We start from the raw sequence: 22,140 nt of genomic DNA, 5'->3' as shown, positions 1-22,140 counted from the left end.
CATATACGTGAGGGTTTATTTCTAGGCTCTCTATTCTGTTCCATTGATCTACGTGTCCGTTTTTATGCTAGTACCATACTATTTTGATTACTATAGCTTTGTATTATAGTTTGAAATCAGAGAGCGTGATGACTCCAGCTTTGTTTTTCTTTCTCAAGATTGCTTTGCCTATTCAAGGTCTTTTGTGGTTCCATACAGATTTTAGGATTGTTTGTTCTATTTCTGTGAAAAGTGCCATTGGAATTTTGTTAGGGATTGCATTGAATGTGTAGATTGCTTTGGGTTGTATGGACATTTTAAGAATATTCTTTCAATTCGTGAGCACAGAATATCTTTTCATTTATTTTTGTCCTCTTCAATTTCTTTCATCAATGCCTTTCAGTTGTCAGTGTAGGTCTTTCACCTCCTTGGTTAATTTTATTGCTAGGTATTTTATTCTTTTTGATTCAATTGTAAATGGGATTATTTTCTTAATTTTTCTTTTTGATAGTTCATTATTAGTATATAGAAATGCAACAGATTTTTATTTTTTAAATTATTTATTTATTTATTTTCCCCCCCAAAGCACCAGTAGATAGTTGTATGTCATAGTTGCACAGCCTTCTAGTTGCTGTATGTGGTACGCGGCCTCAGCATGGCTGGAGAAGCGGTGCGTCGGTGCACGCCCGGGATCCGAACCCGGGCCGCCAGCAGTGGAGCGTACGTACTTAACCGCTAAGCCATGGGGCCGGCCCTGCAACAGATTTTTATATATTGATTTTGTACAATGCAACTTTTAATATTAAATTTGTTTATTAGTTCTAACGGTTTTTTGGCGGAGTCTTTAGGGTTTTCTATATATAAAATCATGTCATCTGGAAATAATGACCGTTTTACTTCTTCCTTTCCAATTTGGATGCCTTTTATTTCCTTTTCTTGCCTAATTGCTCTAGCTAGGACTTCCAGTATTGTGTTGAATGGGAGTGGTGAGAGTGAGCATCCTTGTCTTGTTCCTGATCTTAGAGAAAAAGCTTTTAGCTCTTCACCATTGAATATGATGTTAACTGTGGGCTTGTCATATACAGTCACCCCTCAGTATCCATGGCGGATTGGTTCCAGGGCCCCCCATAGATACCAAAATTCACAGATGCTCAAGTCCCTTGTATAGAATGGCATAGTATTTGCATATAACCTGTATACATCCTCCCGTATACTTTAAATCATCTCCAGATTACTTATAATACCTAATACAATGTAAATGCTATGTAAATAGTTGTTATACTGTATTGTTTAGGGAATAATGACAAGAAAATGTCTGTACATTTAGTACAGACGCAGCCATCCTAAGCCTTTTGGTCTGTGGTTGGTTGAATTTGTGGATGCAGAACCTGTGGATACGGAGGGCCAACTGTAATGTCCTTTATTATGATGAGGTATGTTCCCTCTATACCCTCTTTGTTGAGAGTTTTTATCATAAATTGATGTTGAATTTTTTCAAATGCTTTTTCTGTATCTATTGAGAAGATCATATGATTTTTATCCTTCATTTTGTTAATGTGGTATATATCACATTGGTTGATTTGTGGATGTTGACCCATCCTTGCATCCCTGGAATAAATCCCACTTGATGATGCTGTATGATCCTTGTAATGTACTTGTAGAGATTGGTTTGCTAATATTTTGTTTGAGAGTTTTGCATCTACATTCATCGGGGATATTGACCTGTAATTTTCTTTTCTTGTGGCATCCTGGTCTGGTTTTGGTATCAGAGTAGTGCTGGCCTTGTAAAATGAGTTTCAAGTGTTCCCTCCTATTCTATTTTTTGGAAGAATTTAAGAAGGATGGTATTAATTCTTTAAATGTGTGATAAAATTCACCCGGGAAGCCATCTGGTGCTGGTCTTTTGTTTGTTGGGAAGTTTTTGATTACTGATTCAATCTCTTTACCAGTAATCAATCTGTTCAGATTTTCTATTTCTTCATAATTCAGTCTTGGTAGATTGTATGTTTCTAGGAATTTATCCATTTCTCCTAGGTTGTCAGATTTGTTGGTGTATAATTAGTAGTAGTCTTACGATCCTCTGTATATCTGTGATATCAGTTGTAGCATCTCCTCTTTCATTTCTGATTTTATTAGAGTCCTCTCTCTTTTTTTCTTGGGGAGTGTGCACAAGTTTTTGTGAGCATTTTTTTTTTGGTACACAGACATTTATAGCAGCATTAATTATGATAGCCAAAGGGTGGAAACAACCCCAAAATCCCTCAGTGGGCAAACAGATAAACAAAATATAGTATATCTGTAAAATGAAATAGTAGTCAACCATAAAAAGGAATAAAGTACTGATACATGCTACAACTTGGTTAAGCCTTGAAAACAGTGCCACATGAAAGAAGCTAGTCATAAAAGTCTACATATTATATGATTCCATTCATATGAAAGTCCAGAACCAGCAAGTATATAGACACAGAAAGTAAATTAGTGGTTTCTTAGGGCTCAGGGAGAGGGGAGGATAGGAAGATGATAGCTAAAGTATATAGGTTTTTTTTGAGATATAATTGGCATACAACATTTTATTAGCTTTAGGTGTACGACATAATGATTTGATATGTGTATATTTTGTGAAACGATCACCACAATAAGTTTATGTGAACATGTTTTAATTTCTCTTGCATATATATATATATGGTTTAATTTCTTTTGGATATAATATAGTTTGTACAGTAAATAAAATGTTTCAAATTTATAGCATTAATATATTATTTTTTAAAGCACTTGTATTTATTTCAAATTGGTACAATTCTTTTTTTTCAGCGAGTACTGAGCCATCAAGATGATACAGCTTTGCTAAAAGCATATATTGTTGAATGGCGAAAATTCTTTACACAATGTGATATTTTACCGAAGCCTTTTTGTCAACTAGAGATTACTTTAATGGGTAAACAGGGCAGCAATAAAAAATCAAATGTGGAAGACAGTATTGTTCGAAAGGTAAGTCAGTTTTCCCATTTTTTCCTGATATTCTTCAGGAAGAGGGTGATTTGAAGACTTTTGAAAGTAATTTAGACTTTAAGTGGGTTTTTGTACTTCACATATAAATTCCTTTTCAGTTCTTGCTGGGTTTTATTGAATAAGAATATTTTTCTTTCATCTATTTTTAGCTTCAATTCTCTTTTCCTCTTTTTATGTGGTCTTAAGTGGTAGATCTGTGTCTTCAAACGTTACCTCCTTTGCCTTTCCTTTTCACTTGTTCCTTTTCCTACTTTTGTCTTCAGTATTTTATTTCCTTATTCTTTCTTTGTACTTTTACCTTCCTATAAACTAAATTACTTGTTTTCTGTTTCACAAATCTCTCCTTTTATTAGATTACCTTCTGGTGTCTTTGTGTTTAATTGTAGCTACACTGCTGTCATTTTTATAACCTTTTACTTGGTTCTTGTTATGAACTCAGTATGTACTGTGTTTATCTTCATATTTTACATAGTTTCTAGTTAAAAGCTCTGTGCCCAGTAACAACTCATGATTTAATGGAAAGAACTCAGTTCTGAAATTGAAGAGTCCTAGGCTTCCCTTTCAACTCTTTAATCAATAATGACCTAACTTCTCTGTCCTCATTTGTCATGTATATTCCTACTTGTGAGAATCAGATAGCACCACAGATTTGGGAAGTAAAATACGCCATTTGAACTTGAAACAACTCTTGCTCCAGTAGTTGTAGTAACAAACTCAGGCATTCAAATAGTGACCTGGGCATTATTGCTCCTTCCCAGCCTTAGAATTTGTACTAATGCTCACAGGGGTACTATAAATTTAAATACCCAGTGGTTCTTCAGTGATAGAAATAACTGCAATATGAGAAATTGCCCTCCCCCCCAAAAAGAAAAACACTTCTAGATGCTTTTTAATTTGCAGTTCCATAATCTTGTCCTCCCTTATTTTTCTATTTCTCCTTTAATTTTTACCATTCCCTACTGATTGTGGGAATTAGCATCACTTAATGATTAAGAGCATAGATACTGAGACCACAGTTGTTGGATATGAGTTCAGTATTGCCACTTATGAGCTGTGTAAATGTGGGAAATTTACTTTCCTCTCTGTGCCCCAGGTTCCACATACCTAAAAGGGAGATGATAGTACCTGTATCAAGGTTGTGAAGATTAAATGAGTTCTATGTGGAAAGTACTTAGAGCAGTGCTAGTACATAGTGAATGTTATATAACTGTCGCTCTTGTTATTATTATTGATGCTGCTTCTGTTGTTGTTATTAATAAATTTTCTATATCTGACAAAGTTACTTGGAGCGATAATACATACTCATGAATATGTGTATAGCATTTCCATCATTTAAGTGGAACATCTGTAAGGTGGCTTTGTATATTCCCTTTTTTTAAGGTCCAGTATCAAACATTTTCGGTTGGTTCTTTTTGCATTTATTGTGTGTTTGTACAAACATGCATATGAGCATTCCAAACACCTACCAGTACTTCTAAAGTTCAACCTTGGAATTTATAGGGGAAGTAACACTTTCCATGTATTACCATATTTAATTTTTACAACAACCACTTGAAATTTGTACTGTTTTTTTTCACTGTTTTACAGGTGAGAAAACAGGTAAATAAGTATCAGAGCTGAAATTCAATTACAATTATGTGTGATTCTGAAACGTGTTCTTTACCATCATTTACCATGTGTTATTTACCAAATTTAAGTATACTGCTTCCCTGAAGTATTCAAATGAATGCAGGCCTGAGAATTTGATTTTGTTTTTAGTGTTTGTACTTAAAATTTTTGTGTGTGTGTATGTGGCACTTAGTATATTAATAATTGAAATGATTGCATATTTTGTTCTTTTTTTCCTAGCTCATGCTTGATACGTGGAATGAGTCAATCTTTTCAAATATAAAAAACAGACTCCAAGATAGTGCAATGAAGCTGGTACATGCTGAAAGGTTAGGAGAAGCTTTTGATTCTCAGCTGGTCATTGGAGTAAGAGAATCATATGGTACGTTCTGAACTTTTATGATCGTAATTTCCTTTTCATGGAAATTCTAAGACCATTATAGAATAGTACTATCAAAGTTATGTTTATTAGCTTTTAGTGCCAGATGCTTTTAAGAGTACACAACAGGTGTTAATTCTGCTGTAAAGAAACGTACAAAAGTTGATATTCATGTAGTTAATATTTATTTTCTCCGTCTCACTCATTTCTTGGCTGGTGAATCTTTTTAGTGACCTAACTTAGAGAAATGTAGATTTGAATCTATAGCTTATAAAGGTTACTGGTTTTGTATTTATATTTTTAGGATGTAAATTAATTCCATGTGTACATTCCTCTCTGAACTTTTTAGTTTCTGACAATGATATTCTCATTTGTGCTTTCAATCAGATATGCTGTTTGCTCTGACTAGAATACTCTTCCTCCTCCCTCTTTATCTTCTAACTCATTCTCATCCTCTATTTCCTCATGGAGGCCTTTCCTAATTCCCAGACTAGGTTAGGTCCTCTCACAGTGCTTCATAGTACCTGTACCTCCATGTCATAATATTTTACTGTAATTAGCTGTGTTGTTGACACTGTATCTTGACTGAACATAGACTGCCTGGCACAAAGTAGTTATCCAGAAGAATTTTTTATATTAATGAACCTCTAGTTATTTTTGACTTGCTTTCTCCATTGCCCTCATATTTCTTTAGGTATCAAGTCTAGATTTTCATTAGCCACATCCCTGAAATTTATTCCTTTTACTTTCAACTACCACCAGTTTAGACTTCTTTAAACTCTACTTCTGGACTTTAGAAAGTCTTCTTCTGGTGATCTTATTGCTATCTTTTAACCTGTATACTGTTCACAAGGTTAATTTTTCAGTACTATTTTATTGGTGTTTTCCTTACCCGTTTAGTGGTACATCATGCTAAATTCAGGTTACTAAGCCTACGGTTTGAGGCCATCCACAACCATCCCTAACTCACCATACTAACGTAGCTTCTATTAACTTTGCAGTGCACTTAGCAACCTAGTCATTATACCTTAATTGGCCTTGTGCTATTCTGCTTCTGAATATTTACTTACTTTACTAATCTGTGTAAATACTGGTTTTTCCTTAACACTCGATTCCGATCCCATCTCTTCTGTGAGTGGTTTCGTGATCATCTGGTTAGAAGTCAGTCTCTTTCCTATTCAAAAGTAAAATAGTCCATGTTATCTATACTATTTGTCACTTTACTGCTTTGTGCTGTTATCTTTTTAAGTTTCTTATGGAGAAGAATTTTGTCTTATATGTTTTTTTGTGTTCTTTTGAGCATTGTCACAGTCCCTTGCACATAATGACTCCTCAATATTTGTTATTTCACTTATTGTACTCAAAATACTGATTTGAATCATAATTAGAGTAAAATTTTATTTTCTGTTTTTCAGTTAACCTTTGTTCTAATCCTGAGGATAAGCTTCAAATTTATAGGGACAATTTTGAGAAGGCATACTTGGATTCAACAGAGAGATTTTATAGAACACAGGCACCCTCGTATTTACAACAAAATGGTGTACAGAATTATATGAAATATGTAAGTCAGAACTTAGTATATGTGGTAATTTGAGCTATTCTCTTGATATTCTTAAAATGATTGCTATTTTGCTTCTGGACAGGCAGACGCTAAATTAAAAGAGGAAGAAAAACGGGCACTACGTTATTTAGAAACAAGACGAGAATGTAACTCTGTTGAAGCAGTAAGTAATTTTGTAATTGTATATTCTGTGAGATTATTTGAAGTAGAGTAGCCCAGGGATGGCAAATACATGATGCAAGTAACATTATTCATTTCTCATGTCTCTGACCAACATTACTAGTTGGTTATTGTACTCCTTCCCAGTGAGCCATAGCACAGCTTCAGAAGGCACCTTATTCAGAACTCATTATTTTTCAGAGCTGATGTGCAGGGTAAAATCTATTTGCCATCCCTGCTCTAGACTGTACTATATTTAATGTACTTAATTTTTAATCAGTCTCCTTTTATTATGTGTTATGCATATCTGGAGTTAACCATTTTAGTGACTTTCATGTGGCAAGTAGCATATGCTCCCTAGAGATACAGTTGATTCTCATTATTCACAGTATTTATGTTCTATAAAGTGGCTGCAAACGCTAAATTAGTGGATACTGAACCATTACTAGTAGGGGATATTTTTTGTTACGGGAGGATGTTTTCAAACTTCTTGTTGTCATAAGGTAAATTATTGATTATTTGATAAGAGAACATCAATCTTTTATATTGCTGCTTTTATTCTATATTGTAAGTTCCTTGTTAAAAAAAAATGATCAGAGGTAGTAGCCATGCTACAATATCTTTCCCGGGTGTTTTCTTTTACATGGAGAATGACATTAGTGTGCTTTAGTAAAGAAAGTAAGAATCAAGCTTGGATAGAGTCTTAGAAATTGCTCAAATATAGAAATATTTCCTCCAGTTCCTTTCAGTCTTTGGAGCCTAGGAACTAGATTTAGATTTATATTCAAAGAAGTTAGCATTCCAGTTTGCTTACAACCAAACATTTTTCAACTATGGATGGGATTTTTTTTTTTTTTTTTTACCTCTGACTTTTCTTTGGCTTCTTCCATCTTGAATGATAGTCATATTCTTTGTTCATAGATCAGGCTGAGTTTGATCTTTTTCTCTTGTTTTTTTGTTTGTTTTGCTTTTCATAATGTGCAAAATACTTCCTCTTTCAAATGTTAAAATACTGTTGGTGGTGAACAGGATGCAGTCTACATAGAAACTGAAATATAAGAATGTACAACTGAAATTTACAGAATGATATAAGCCAATATTACCTCAATAAAGTAATTTTTTTTAAAAAAGTTAAAATAACTTTGATATTGGCCAGAAAAGGGGGCTGATTTAGTGGTCATTTATAGAAGTTCTCTACAGAAATCTAAAGCCAGGCTTGGACTTCATTTAGAAGGCAGGGAAGGCCACTGAAATTTTTTTAAGCAAGTATGCCATGCTCAAAGTTATCCCTCAGGAAGGTTAATCTGGTGAGAGTATGAAAGATTAATTGGAGTGGGGAAGAGCTGGAAATAGGAAGTAGGAGATTTTTGTAATAATTGAAGCAAGGTATTAGGAGTACAGGGTTATAAACAGGGTTATAGCAATGGGAATGGAAAGGACAAGGACAGAAAGAAAGAGTTCCCAGAGACAGAACATTGTATCATGTGGATGGGGTTAGATATTGGAGAGAATTGAGCTAATAATGTTTCTGAGGTTTTCACTTGGTAGAATTGTGCTGTTACAGAGAGATCAGGTATAAGAATAAATCTTAGTAGTGAGGGAGAAAGATGAGTTTAGTTAGAGAGATTTGAGTATTTTGAGTTGATTGATGTGCCCATATCATCTGGGTGGGGATGTTGCAATTTTGTAAGATAGAATTGTTATTCTTGTCTTCTACTGTAGTTTATACAGCTTAGTTGTATCATATCCGTATTAAACTTGTGGAAATTCAACTATAGAGGTCCAACTAAGAGAATGAGAGAGAACAAGAAAAAGAGAATGAGAAAGATAGAAATAAACAAATACATGTAACAGCCTGTGTAGAACAATTAAGTCTCTCTCTGTACTTTAAAACACACACACACACACACACGAAAAAAACTTGAAATAGATGTAAATTTGCTCTTCCCACAGTTACCAAATAGTGTGAGCATCTCACCAAGCTGAATGATTCTAGAGTTTAAAGATAAGCTTTTGTTGTTTTTTTTTCCAAAGACCCTAAGTGTAATATAGCATGCTTACAAAGAAATTGTACTTTATTAACGATGTAAGATGACTGTGTGATTTGTTTTTATTTTATGTTTATTTTTTAAAATCAACTGTTTTGATTAAAGTATAACATATGTATAGAAAAGTACACAAAAATCTCAAGTATATAATAAGTGAATTATCACAAAGTGAACATATCTGTTAAATCACCAGAACAAGAATTACCAGCAATTCAGAAACCTTTCATCATGCCCCCTCCAAAGTACTATTACTATCTTTTTCTTCAAAGGTTATCACTCTTCTACCTTTAGAAACATAGATTAATACTAGCAAAATTTGGTTTAGAGGAGACATCAAGCACCAAAACTGCAGAATTAATTATAACATTGAGAATTTAAGCTTAATGCAGATGCATTACTATATTATATACCTCACTGAGCTAAGGCCATTATCCTATATACATAATATTTATATTTGTTAATTTACAATTTTTGTTTTCAAAGAGAAATGTGTTAAAATGAAATATGTTGTAAGGAACAGTAAATCAAAAAATCACCAAGTCATGTGATATGAATAAAGTTATGAACAGTATTATTTGAATAGTTTGTAAGAAACAAGTCACTTTCCATACTAAAAACTATTCAAAACAGACTTACTGCCCTAAATTCTCTCTTAGAGGAATTATCAACTATCAGAACATGCTATGCTATATCTTAATGCTTTATTGATACTAGTTTTAGTCTGTACTTATCCTATTAGGCTATTCTTATTAATGGAGGACAAGTACATATCAGTTCATATGGGGCTACACAATAATACACATCAGAATTTAAGATTAAAGAATGTACATTTTTGGCATTTATGTTTTTCTCTGAAAATTAGCGAATTATTGTGGTTTAATCAGTACCTTCTTTGAATCTAGTTAGTATGAGTCAATCTTAATATTCTAAACCTGATTAGTTTTAAGTATATGCAAGAAAACAAGTTTTTGGACCTGTATTCTTATAATAGAACAAATCTCACCTAGGTAGTACCCAGTTGTGAGGCCAGGCCTAATAAAGGCTGGGTGTACATTTAGCAGCTTACTGAACTCTTTCATTGTTTATAAGAGTTTTATTTTGTTCTCTTGGATCTTCTGAGCATTTTATTACATCATTTGCAAATGATGTTGCTTACTTCTTCCTTTCTAATGTTAATATCTCTTGTTTCCTTCAATGTACCAAATTCATTAATGGTTAATTTTAGAAAAACATTAAATAATATTGGAGATCTGTGTCTTCTTCCAGTCTTTGATGGGAATGCTTCTAAATTTTCACCGTTAAGCATGATGCTGGGTTTTGTTGATATGATGTATGCATTTTATTAAGAAAGTAATCACTACTTCTTTTTTTTTAATAATTTATTTATTTATTTATTTATTTATTCATTCATTCATTCATTCATTCCCCCAAAGCCCCAGTAGATAGTTGTATGTCATAGCTGCACATCCTTCCAGTTGCTGCATGTGGGATGCGGCCTCAGCATGGCCGGAGAAGCGGTGCGTCGGTGCGCGCCCAGGATCCGAACCTGGGCCGCCAGCAGCGGAGCGCGCGCACCCAACCGCTAAGCCATGTGGCCGGCCCCACTACTTCTTTTATTAAGAATATTATGGGGCCAACCTGGTGGCATAGCAGTTAAGTGCGTGTGCTCCGCTTCAGCGGCCCAGGGTTCGCGAGTTCAGATCCCAGGTGCAGACCTACTCCACTCATCAGCCACACTGTGGAGGCATCCCACATACAAAGTAGAGGAGGATTGGCATGAGTGTTATCTCGGGGCTAATCTTCCTCAAGCAAAAAAAAAAAAAAAGAGGAAGATTGCTGAGGGATGTTAGCTCAGGGTGACTCTTCCTCACCAAAAAAAAGTGTCAAGATCATCACACACACACACACACACACACACACACACACACACAAGAAGAACAAGGAACTGTTACAGATTGGAGGAGACTAGGAGAACTGACAACTAAATGCAATGTGGGCTTGTAGATAGAATCTTGGAATAGGAAAGAGATATTAGTGGAAAACTGGTGAATTTCTAATAAGGTCTGTAGTTAGTTAATAATATCATACCGATACTATTTTCCTGGTTTTGATAGTTGTACTATAGTTGGGTAATATGTTACCATTAGGGAAAATTGGGTGATGGATGTATGGACACAATCTGCTATTTTTGTAACTTTTCTGTAAGGCTAAAATCAAAATAAAATGTAAAAAAATAAAGAATATTATGAAGAATGCCTTTTTTATTTGGGAAGCATCAATGGAGATGATCACGTGTTTTCCTCCATTGAACTAATGCAGTAAATCACATTAACAGAGTTCCTAACATTAAACCATTCTTCCATTTTAAGAATGAACAAGACGTCCTGTTTTTAATTGATAAAAATTTATACCCCAAAGGGGATTTTTTTTTTTTTGAAGATTTTATTTATTTATTTTTCCCCCAAAGCCCCAGTAGGTAGTTGTATGTCGTAGTTGCACATCCTTCTAGTTGCTGTATGTGGGACGCGGCCTCAGCATGGGCGGAGAAGCGGTGTGTCGGTGCTCGCCCGGGATCCGAACCCGGGTCGCCAGAAGCGGAGCGCGCGCACTTAACCGCTAAGCCACGGGGCCGGCCCCCAAAGGGGATTTTGACATATCCTATATAGCCAATAAAACTTACGCCCAAGATTTTCCTCTCACAATTTCTTATATGTAAAGAATATATATTTATTATATGTATAGATGTCAAGTTTATTATGTAATCAAAATAATATCTTTAGGATCCTTCTATAGATTTATCCTAATTCAGTTTTCATTTGAATTTGCTTGTCATTAGTACAGCAGATTCTGACAAAAATAAATCAATGGAAAGTTAGTTATGCTGTGAGTTGTTTAGATATCACAACATAAAAATGCCAGCAACCAAAAGGTGGAGAAAGGGTGAGCAGATAAACTACATTCTCTGAAGCTTAGACTATGTGTCAGAAGGTTGTGGAAGTTAGTCGGGGAAAGTAGGAGACAGATTTCAGTCCCAATGTGGAGGACATTTGAATTCTAGAAAATATTTTTGAACTAAGCTAATATATTTTGAAATGAAGTCTCTAGGCCTCAGATTTTCAGTGAAGGTGGTGTCTACATCAGTAAGTGATATAGAGATTTGTGGAGGCTTTTTTTTTTTTTTTTTTGGTTGTCACCATGATCGATTTTTAGTGAATGGGGTCCAGGAATGCTATATGTCTCACAGTGGTCAGACTGTGCCACATAAACAAGAATTAGACCACACCACAAAAGTAATGTTCAGTGGCCCCACTTTCCACTCATGTAAGTGAAAATCTTGTTTATACTTATCTAAGTCTGGAACTTAATTTTATTTGCTTATAAACCAGAATATTTTTGCATGATATTAATAATACACTTCATTTTCCAGGGATGATATTATTGTGTAAATTGAGGAAAGATAATTTTTTTTTTGTTTGAAATCTTAAAAGTTGTTCACCAGCAGAAATTTATGTCATCTATATTCCATGCTCATGGATTGGAAGAGTTAAAATAGTTAAAATGTCCATGCTTCCTAAAGCAATCTAAAGATTCAGCACAATCCCTGTCAAAGTCCCAACGACATTTTTCATGGAAATAGAACAAAGAATCCTAAAATTTATATGGAACAACAAAAGGTCCCAAATAGCCAAAGCAATCCTGAGAAAAAGGAACAAAGCTTGAGGTATCACAATCCCTAACTTCAAAATATGCTACAAAGCTACAGTAATCAAAACAGCATGGTACTGGCAGAGAAAAAGACACACAGATAAATGGAACAGAATTGAAAGCCAGGAAATAAAATCACACATCTATGGACAGCTAATGTTTGACAAAGGAGCCAAGAACATATAGTGGAGAAAGGAAAATCTCTTCAATAAATGGTGTTGGGAAAACTGGACAGCCACATGCAAAGAACAAAAGTAGACCATTATCTTACACCATACACAAAAATTAACTCAAAATGGGTTAAAGACTTGAATGTAAGACCTGAAACCGTAAAACTCCTGGAAGAAAACGTAGACAGTGCAGTCTTGGACATTGGTCTTAGAGGTATCTTTTTGAATATCATGTCTACTCAGGCAAGGGAAACAAAAGACAAAATAAACAAATGAGACTACATCAAACTAAAAATCTTCGGCACAGCAAAGGAAACCATCAACAAAATGAAAAGACAACCTACCAATTGGGAGAAGATATTTGCAAATCATATATGTGATAAGAGGTTAATATCCAAAATATATAAAGAACTCATACAACTCAACAAAAAAAACCCGATTGAAAAATGGGCAGAGGATCCGAACAGACATTTTTCCAAAGAAGATATATAGATGGTCAACCAGCACATGAAAAGATGTTCAACATCACTAATTATTAGAGAAATCCAAATCAAAACCACAATGAGATATCACCTCACACCCATCAGAATGGCTCTTATTAAAAAGACAAGAAATAAGTGTTGGAGAGAATGTGGAGAAAAGGGAACCCTCATAACACTGCACATGGGAATGTAAACTGGTGCAGCCACTGTGGAAAACAGTATGGAGATTCCTCAAAAAATCAGAAATACCATGTGATCCAGCTATTCCACTTCTGGGTATTTATCCAAAGAATGCAAAAACACTAATTTGAAAAGATACATGCACCTCTATGTTAATTACAGCATTATTCACAAAAGCCAAGACTTGGATACAACCTAAGTGCCCATTAGTGAACGGATAAAGAAGATGTGGTGTATATATGTATATACAATGGAATACTACTCAGCCATAAAAAAGTGAAATCTTGCCTTTTGTGACAACACGGATGGACCTTGAGGGTATTATGCTAAGTGAAATAGGTCAGATGGAGAACACCTAATACTGTATGATTTCAGTCATATGTGAAAGATAAAAAACAGCAACAACAAACAAACACATAGACACAGAGAATAGATTGGTGGTTACCAGAGGGGAAGGGAGAAGTGGGGAGGGTGAAAGGGGTAAAAGCCGTGTATATATGGTGACAGATGGAAACTAGACTTTTGGTGGTAAACATGATGTAGTCTCCACAGAAGTCAAAATATGATGTACACCTGAAATTTATAAAATGTTATATGTATAATGTTATAAGCCAATGTTGGCTCAATAAAAAATTAATGAAAAATCATTGTCTTCAGTATTAATGTATGAAATGATGAGTTATAGCTTTGGCTCCAAACTAGTGCTTTTCCCGCTGGACTGCTTTCCTTCTAATGTGATGATCCATGGGATATGGGTAAAAATTATATAATCTGAAGATTTTTTTTTTTTTATTTTTTGGTGACCGTGCCCTTGGCTTATTTGGGGGTGGGATCCTATAGCTAGAGATTACAATCCTCTGGATTTTTCATTAAATCATTTGACCTGCATTTATTGAGCACTCATTCACTCAATAAATATTTATTTAGCCCCTGTAGTGAGGCAGTTATAGGGGATACAGCATGAACAAAACAAAGTCCTTGCTCTTACAGAGCTAGCCTTCTTGTGGAGGTAGACAGATAAGGGCAAGTAAACAAATAAATGAAAAGTGATTCTTTCTGAAATAAAATAGAGTAATGCTATAGAGAGTGAATAGGTGCTGGTAATGTTCCTGCTGTTGCTTTTACTTTATGGAGTGTGGTCAGGGAAGGTCTCTTTGAGGGAGTGATATTGGAGCTAAGACCTAAATGATAGAGAGCTAGCCTTGTGAAGATCTGGGACAAAAGCATTCCAGGCAGAGGGAAGATCGAGTATAAAGGCTTTGTAGCAGGAATGAGCTTAGCATGGTTTAGGAACAGGGAAAGGTTATAGTGTGGCTAGAGCATAGCGAGTGAGGGGAGGAGCGTGATGCAAAATGAGGGGAGAGGGGAGAGCAGGAGCTTAGTGCAGTGGAAGCCATTCAAGGGTTTTAAGCAGAGAACTGATGTAATCTAATTTTCATACTACAAGAAAGCATTCGGTTTGCAGTGTGATATTTGGATGATCCCTGTGAGAGATGTTGATGGCAGTGGGGAGGAATATGTAAGTGGAGGGATTCAGCATATATTTTGGAGGTAGAACTAGTAGGTAGGTGCTGTTATTGTTCCTATTTTACCTATGAAACTGAAATTCAGAGAAGTACAGGAAGTTGCCCTCACACAGCTAGGAAATGGGGAAGCTGGGCTTCTAATTAAGTCTAATTCTAGATCTTGAGTTCCTAAGCATACTGCTAAGCACTTTGGGGCTGTATAAAAAGAGACACAGTTTGATAAATAATTTTGAATATATGTATTGCGCATACACATATGCAGTTAGCACTCTTGGTTGCAAAACACAAGAACCCATCTCAGGGCCGGCCCAGTGGCTTAGCGGTTAAGTGTGCGTGCTCCGCTACTGGTGGCCCGGGTTCGGATCCCAGGCGCGCACCGACGCACCGCTTCTCCGGCCATGCTGAGGCCGTGTCCCACATACAGCAACTAGAAGGATGTGCAGCTATGACGTACAACTATCTACTGGGGCTTTGGGGGGGGGGAGGGGAAAGGAGGAGGATTGGCAATAGATGTTAGTTCAGAGCCGGTCTTCCTCAGCAAAAAGAGGAGGATTAGCATGGATGTTAGCTCAGGGCTGATCTTCCTCACAAAAAAAAAAAAGAACCCATCTGAAACAAAAAAGTCACATGTGTTGGTTCATGTAAAATCCACTGTGGAAAGCATGGAAGAAATGCACTTCTGTATGTATTTTTCTTCTGGTCTGCTTTATTATCTTCTACAGCTGATAAGCTTTTTTTGTTGCTGAAGTGAGGACCATAAGAGCTGCCAGCCTATCCTTCCAGTTTGTGACCTGAGAGAAGTCTTGCCCCACTGGTTTTAATTAGCCTAGCTCTAATTGGCCCAGCTTGTGTTGAGGGCCCAAATTTGGATCAAATGCTTTGTGTGTAAGTGTGTCTTTGTACACATGTGCGAGCTTGCTTGAGTGCCAATGTATATGTGTTTGTGGTATATATAATATAGTAATACTTATCCAGAGGACGACCCTTTTAGCAACTTGAGCTACGTGCAATTCAGTGGAGAACCTGGAAGGTCTGAGCATCTAAGTGTTGCCTTAGATGTCTGATAGGCCCGCTCTTCTACTTTTACTTATAGGAGTGCAACTTAGCCCCACTCAGATCCAGTTATACACACACTTCTAATAAGCTTGATTATCATTGGATGGGCCTGTAGCAGATGAGCAGCAGTATTTTAGTGAAACCGGATAAGAGGGCTTCAGAGCTGTGCTGCTGCAGAGGAACTATTGATAGCAAAAAGTGACACACAACAATAAGAAAAGAGGGAGAAAAAAATTTAAACCAAAATAACTTAAAATTTTTCTATGGCTGTTAGTATTTAGGGATACCTCAGTATCCTGAAGGCATTCAGTTAGTATTTATTATGCACCTAAAATATGTCAAGCCTTGTGCTAGTTGGGGGTAATGACAGACTTGGTCCCTGTCTTCAGAGTGACACTAGAATAAAATGGATTATTTATATAACAGAGTAATGGAATAGAGAGTGAATTGGTGGTGGCAAATCTTCATCTCTTCGCAATGACCTGGGTACTGATATACATATTGGAACCAGATGAGGATTTGAATTCCATTGTTGTCATTTTACTAGCTGTGTGCCCTTTAAAACAAAAGTTATTCAACCTTTGTAATCCTTGTTTTCTTAACTGTAAAATGGGATACTACACACTTGTGTTATCAGAGTTTAATGAAATACTGTATGGAAAGCAGTTAAGCACTGTGCCTGGCATAGTAGTTTTTACTGTTATGGCTCTGCTTTGGAGAAAGTTGCTTACTAATTCTAAGACAGAAACTGTTTTACTGTCTATGCAAAAACATTTATAAAAAACTGAATTAACAACTAGATCACAAGTCATAAATTATTAACATTAAAGTGAGTACTTGTTAACCTTCAGTGTTTTAGTATATTAAGAGTGGTATCCAAAAAGTCAAGGTGAGTTGGCCTAACTGACTCTTCATGGCTCTATGTAGAGAGTTACTTGTGTAACTAGTTTAGAAATGAAGCAGGTACCACTAGTTATAATGGTAAAAAAGAAAGAAATCTTAACCAAGCCAGAAAGGCCAAGAGAAATTAATTTTGAGAATAACCTACCACACGTGAAATAAATTAATTCTAGAATACATTACAGATATTCTTGTATGGTTGAAGACTTGATAATGGTAAAGTAGAATCTTAAAGTGGAGAAACCTAGGATAATTTTTAGTTCAATTCCTATTTTATAGCTGAGGCAAAGCAAATTATTGCTTATACAGAATTACATAACTGACGAAAATCAGAACTTGTTCTTGTTGCTTTTTACTAAATTTCTTTGAAGCGGAATTAATTGTGCAAATTGAATACCACTACCAGAAGACTCAACTACATCACTTAGCCTACCTATCCTACCTTTCATCTTCACAGACCTGTGCATTCATTCATTCAACAAGTACTGAGTGCCTGCTGTGTTTTATGGCAGGCATCATCTTTGAAGAGTTTTGCTATAGAGGAAGGTAAAACATCAAGCACGTTGATAGTTAAAGTGTTTCACCTTGCAGACCTCTGGGGAGAGATTGCTATGGATTTAGAAGTTGTGCTCATCTCAGGCAAAATACAGGAGTTGATGGCATATGGCAAAAGTTTTTTTCTTCACGGAAGCTAGCAAAAGGAGACAGAAAGGGAATACAAGGTGAGAGAGATGGTTTATCACTATCCTTTCCATTCAAGATGTATTTTTCAAATAACAAGTATATATTTAGGGTTGACTCTGTATGTAGTACTTTGGTAAATGATGGGGAAGAAATACAGAAGAGGAATAAAATGATCTCTGCCCTCAAGGAACTGACACTCTTGTTAAGACTCATTTGAAAAAGAGATGATTCTATCAAGTAATCTCCCTGCCTTCTTTTTGCCTACGTAAGATAGTTTTCTAAAGGATTTTTCAATTCACAGGGAAGTATAACATAATTATTCTCTTTTTTTTAAAAAAAACCTTTTTACGAAAGTTTTCAAATATTTACACAAGTAGAGAAAATAGTGTAATGAACCCCACCCCCATGCCTAGCCCCCAGATTCAACAGTGGTCATCATTTTGTCATGCTTGCTTTGTTGATCCCTTTTTTCTTTTCTTTTTTCCCTTACCACTCTCCCTCTCTCCTTCCTTCCTCCCTGTCTCCTTCCTTCCCTGTCTCTTTCCTTCCCTCACCTTCCTTCTGTCCCTCCTTCTCTCCCTTCTTCCCTCCCTTCCTCCGTCCTTTCCTCCATCCCTCCCTCCCTCCTTCCTTCTTTCGTTCCTTCCTTCCCTCTCTTCTTCCTTTCCTCTAGCATTTTAAAAGAAATTTATGACATGCATTTTTACTGTAAACACTTCTGTATTATAACATTATTTTTAATACCTATATATATCTCATCATCTATATGTACCATAATATCCCTAACCAATCCCCTCATGATGGACATTTTCATTATTATTCATTATTATTTTTTGTGTGTGTGTGAGGGAGATCAGCCCTGAGCTAACACCTATGCCAATCCTCCTCTTTTTGCTGAGGAAGACTGGCCCTGGGCTAACATCTGTGCCCATCTTCCTCCACTTTATATGAGATGCCGCCACAGCATGGCCCGACAAGCGGTGCATCAGTGTGCGCCTTGGATCAGAACCCGGGCTGCCAGCAGCGGAGCGCGCGCACCCAATCGCTACACCATGGGGCCAGCCCCATTATTTATTATTATTATAGTTTATTTCTTATAAATAGTACTTCCTGAAACATCCTTATATACCTGTATCTTTTTAACATCTTCATGAGTATATCTTTCTCACATATGGCATTCTCTTGGAATGCAATTTTCTGGAAATGAGATTGCTGAAGCAAAGGGTATGCATGCATTTTTACAAATCGCTACATAATACCAAACATCTTCAGAAATGTAGTAATTCTTATTCTCAACAGCAATGTGCCTGTTGATCTTTGCTGATCTGGGTTTTGTCAGTCTATTAATTTTGTCAATCTCCCAGTATCGTAGATTTTAAAAGATTTTTTATGTGTGTTTAAAAATTATTAATGAGGCTGGGCGTCTTGACTCTTATTACAGTCTGTTTGTATTTCTTCTTTTGTGAATTCAGGCTACTCTTTCATAAACATCACTTTCATTATTTTACTTCTTTATTCAAAAACCATAGTATCATTATTTGCCATCTCTGATTTTCAAGACCCTTCATAATTTGGCCCTAACTTATTTTTCCAACTTAATACTGTCAAGCAAGAGTCATTCTACTCCAATAAGGAATATTTCCGCATTCATATACCTCATTCTATTCATTTTTTTCCTGCATTCTTTTTTTTTTTTTTTTGGTGACAAAGATCGGCCCTGAGCTAACACCCATTGCCAATCTTCCTCTTTTTGCTGAGGAAGATTAGCCTTGAGCTAACATCTGTGCCCATCTTCCTCTGTTTTGTATATGGGACGCCACCACAGCATGGCTTGATGAGCGGTGCGTACATCCGTGCCGGGCATCCAAACCCTAAAACCCCAGGCTGCCAAAGTGGAATGTGCCAACTTAACCATCACGCCACCAGGCCAGCCCCTCTTGGATTCATTTTTTTTTTTTTATGAGGACGATCAGCCCTGATCTAACATCTGATGCCAAGCCTCCTCTTTTTTTTGCTGAGGAAGATTGGCCCTGAGCTGACATCTGTGCCCATCTTTCTCTACTTTATATGGGATGCCGCCACAGCATGGCTTGACAAGTGGTGCATCGGTGCGTGCCCGGGATCCGAACCCGCTAACCCCGGGCCGCCAAAGTGTTGCGCGAGCTCTTAACGGCTTGCGCCACTGGGCTGGCCCCTTGGATTCATTAAGTAATGTTTTATTTTTCTTCTTTTCTCCGTGTTTTACATTCTACTTTTCTTTTTTCTGCCTGTTTAAATCCTTCAGAATCGTTGTAGCCCATCTTGCAATAAAGTTGCCCCAGATTCTCTAGCCTTCATCAGTTTCCTCTTATTTGAATTCCCACTGTACCTGTTGTTTTTACCACTTGATTTAGTAGCAAATTATAGACTGCTTTGTTTTATTTATCAAGCACCAACTATGTGCAAGGCCATGAATACATAGCTGTGAACAGAACACAGTCTCTGTGCTTGTGAAGTTTGTAGTGTAGTAATGATGCATTTATTTCTACTTCTTTGCTTTATTAGTGAGGTTGACCTTCTTTTCGTATACCTCTGTTATATGTGAGGTATACATACATTTTTAGATACATAGTTATGTGTCCCCAACTGGATTAAAAGATCATTGAGAATATAAACCATGTTTTATACTGCTCCGTTCCTTACAACACTTTACTCAGTTCTGAGGATGTAGCCATTACTAAGTATATACTTGCTCTGTTGATGTTGGTTGTAATGAAAGTTGTAGACTGTAGAGTCACATAACCTGTCCTCATATTACAGCTCAAGATCTTATGAACTAACTGTGCAACATTTGCAAATTACTTAGCCTCTCTAAGCTTGTTTCTTCATATGTTAAATATCTGCCTCATAACATTGTCATATGGGTTAAATGAGATAATGCATGTAAAGCATTTAGTACAATGCTTGGTACGGAGTAAGTGCTCATTAAAAGATACTTATTATTATAGTAATATGTTTAATCTCTCAAGCTAGAAACTGCTTCAACAACCTTTTATTTCCCTAACTCCTTTTATCTAAGCAGTTACCAAATTCTGTTCAGTGTACTTCAATTATCTTGTCAATTTAGCCTCTCTTTTTAATCCTGATTGTAACCCACACTCGGAAATACATTTTATATTGTCGCTTAGTATATACTATGTTTATTTGCACATATCCGAAACAAAAGTTTTATGAAATAATTATGTGGCATGCACTCTGATGTTTTTTGTTCTATGTTACTAAAAAAAAAAAAAAGCTGGGCACAGCCATTAAAACTGATTTCACAACACACGGTTTGAAACACACTGGTCTAGATTTTTGGAATCTGCAAAATTTGGACTGCTACTGAACTGGATTATGTTCATGTATAAATTTTCAATGAAATAGAAAACAGAGATGAAGTGACTGGGGCTTGGAGCTTATTTTGGTTGTACTTTCTCTTTCTTCTCCAATAGTTATATTTGTATATATAGTTAGATTTGCCTATTCTTAATCTGGTTTCACTGCTGAAGGTGGGAGTGTTCAGTTGTACATATTCCAGAGCTGGTATAGAATGAGATTACTCAATATTTGGGGCAGAGCTTCCCACCTTGACAGGGCAGAAATTTCTCAACCACTTCATATGTGTGTTGTTTTTCTTAGGACAGAAATTGACATACTTGGATTTTCTGGAAAAAACTTTTTATTACAGAAGTTTTTAAACATTTTAAAGAGTAGAAAGAATAGTATGATGAATCTCCATTACCTAAATTCAACTTCAGTAATTATCAACATTATGTTAATTCCAAGAGGATTTTTTTTTTTTTTTTTTTGGTGAGGAAGATTAGCCCTGAGCTAACATCTGTTGCCAATCCTCCTCTTTTTGCTGAGGAAGATTCGCCTTTGGCTAACATCCATGGCCATCTTCCTCTATTTTATATGTGGGATGCCTGCCACAGCATGGCTTAATACGTGGTACGTAGGTCCGTGCCTGGGATCCTAATCTGCGAACCCCAGGCCGTTAAAGCGGAGCACGCAAACTTAACCACTATGCAACCAGGCTGGCCCCCCAATAGGAATTTTTAACAAGGAATTTTTAAGGCACATATAGTTCCCTTCCTTAATACAGATAGATGATCTGCTTTTCAGAAGAGATATACCAGCCTTAGTGTACCTTGCTTTAGTACTCACAACCTGTTCATTTTAATTGATGCCTGCAAGAAGAGTAAATAATTATATGACATGAGGGAGCAGTGGTGGGGTAGTGTGGATTTTCCTAAGGACCACCCAGAACACTAGACCCTTACTAGGCCATCTTACTTGAAATATTTCCATAGCCTCATTTGTCAGTCTCCCTACCACCACTCAGTACCACCTACCAGTTAGACAGTGATCTCCAAAGCAAACTATCTTACCCTTCTTTGTCTCCTAACCACTTTCTTTGATGCCCACACGAAGTAGGCATCCAATGATGGTTTGTTGAATGAATGTCTTCATAGTTTTAGAACTTTAGAATCTAATTCCAACACAAGTTCTCTCCAGGTAAGATGAGTTCATCAAAGTTTATTTTTTCATTTTGTTTTGTGTATTTCCATTTTTTTCCCTCCCCTCTTTGAGAACTTTTGTTAAAATTTCTAAGTAGGACCTAACTTCTATAGCCTTTTCCTTAGGGGGAAATATTCTTTGGTTGACTAGTA

General features: G+C 36.2%; 1 protein-coding gene across 3 annotated transcripts in view; it reads left to right on the top strand.

Annotated features, from left to right (window-relative positions):
• The window catches only part of CUL5 (cullin 5), a 140,764-nt gene that overhangs the window by 88,628 nt on the left and 29,996 nt on the right, over nt 1-22,140 (top strand). For all 3 annotated transcript variants that reach the window (XM_058545282.1, XM_058545285.1, XM_058545284.1), the window contains 4 exons: nt 2,791-2,967; nt 4,837-4,978; nt 6,391-6,536; nt 6,619-6,699. In XM_058545282.1, the coding sequence (XP_058401265.1) occupies nt 2,791-2,967; nt 4,837-4,978; nt 6,391-6,536; nt 6,619-6,699 (546 nt within the window). The remainder of the gene's footprint in view (nt 1-2,790; nt 2,968-4,836; nt 4,979-6,390; nt 6,537-6,618; nt 6,700-22,140) is intronic.

This window comes from Diceros bicornis, chromosome 7 (assembly GCF_020826845.1).
Source record: "Diceros bicornis minor isolate mBicDic1 chromosome 7, mDicBic1.mat.cur, whole genome shotgun sequence".
In the NCBI taxonomy this organism is placed as follows: domain Eukaryota; kingdom Metazoa; phylum Chordata; class Mammalia; order Perissodactyla; family Rhinocerotidae; genus Diceros; species Diceros bicornis.
This window is presented reverse-complemented; position numbering and strand designations above follow the sequence as displayed.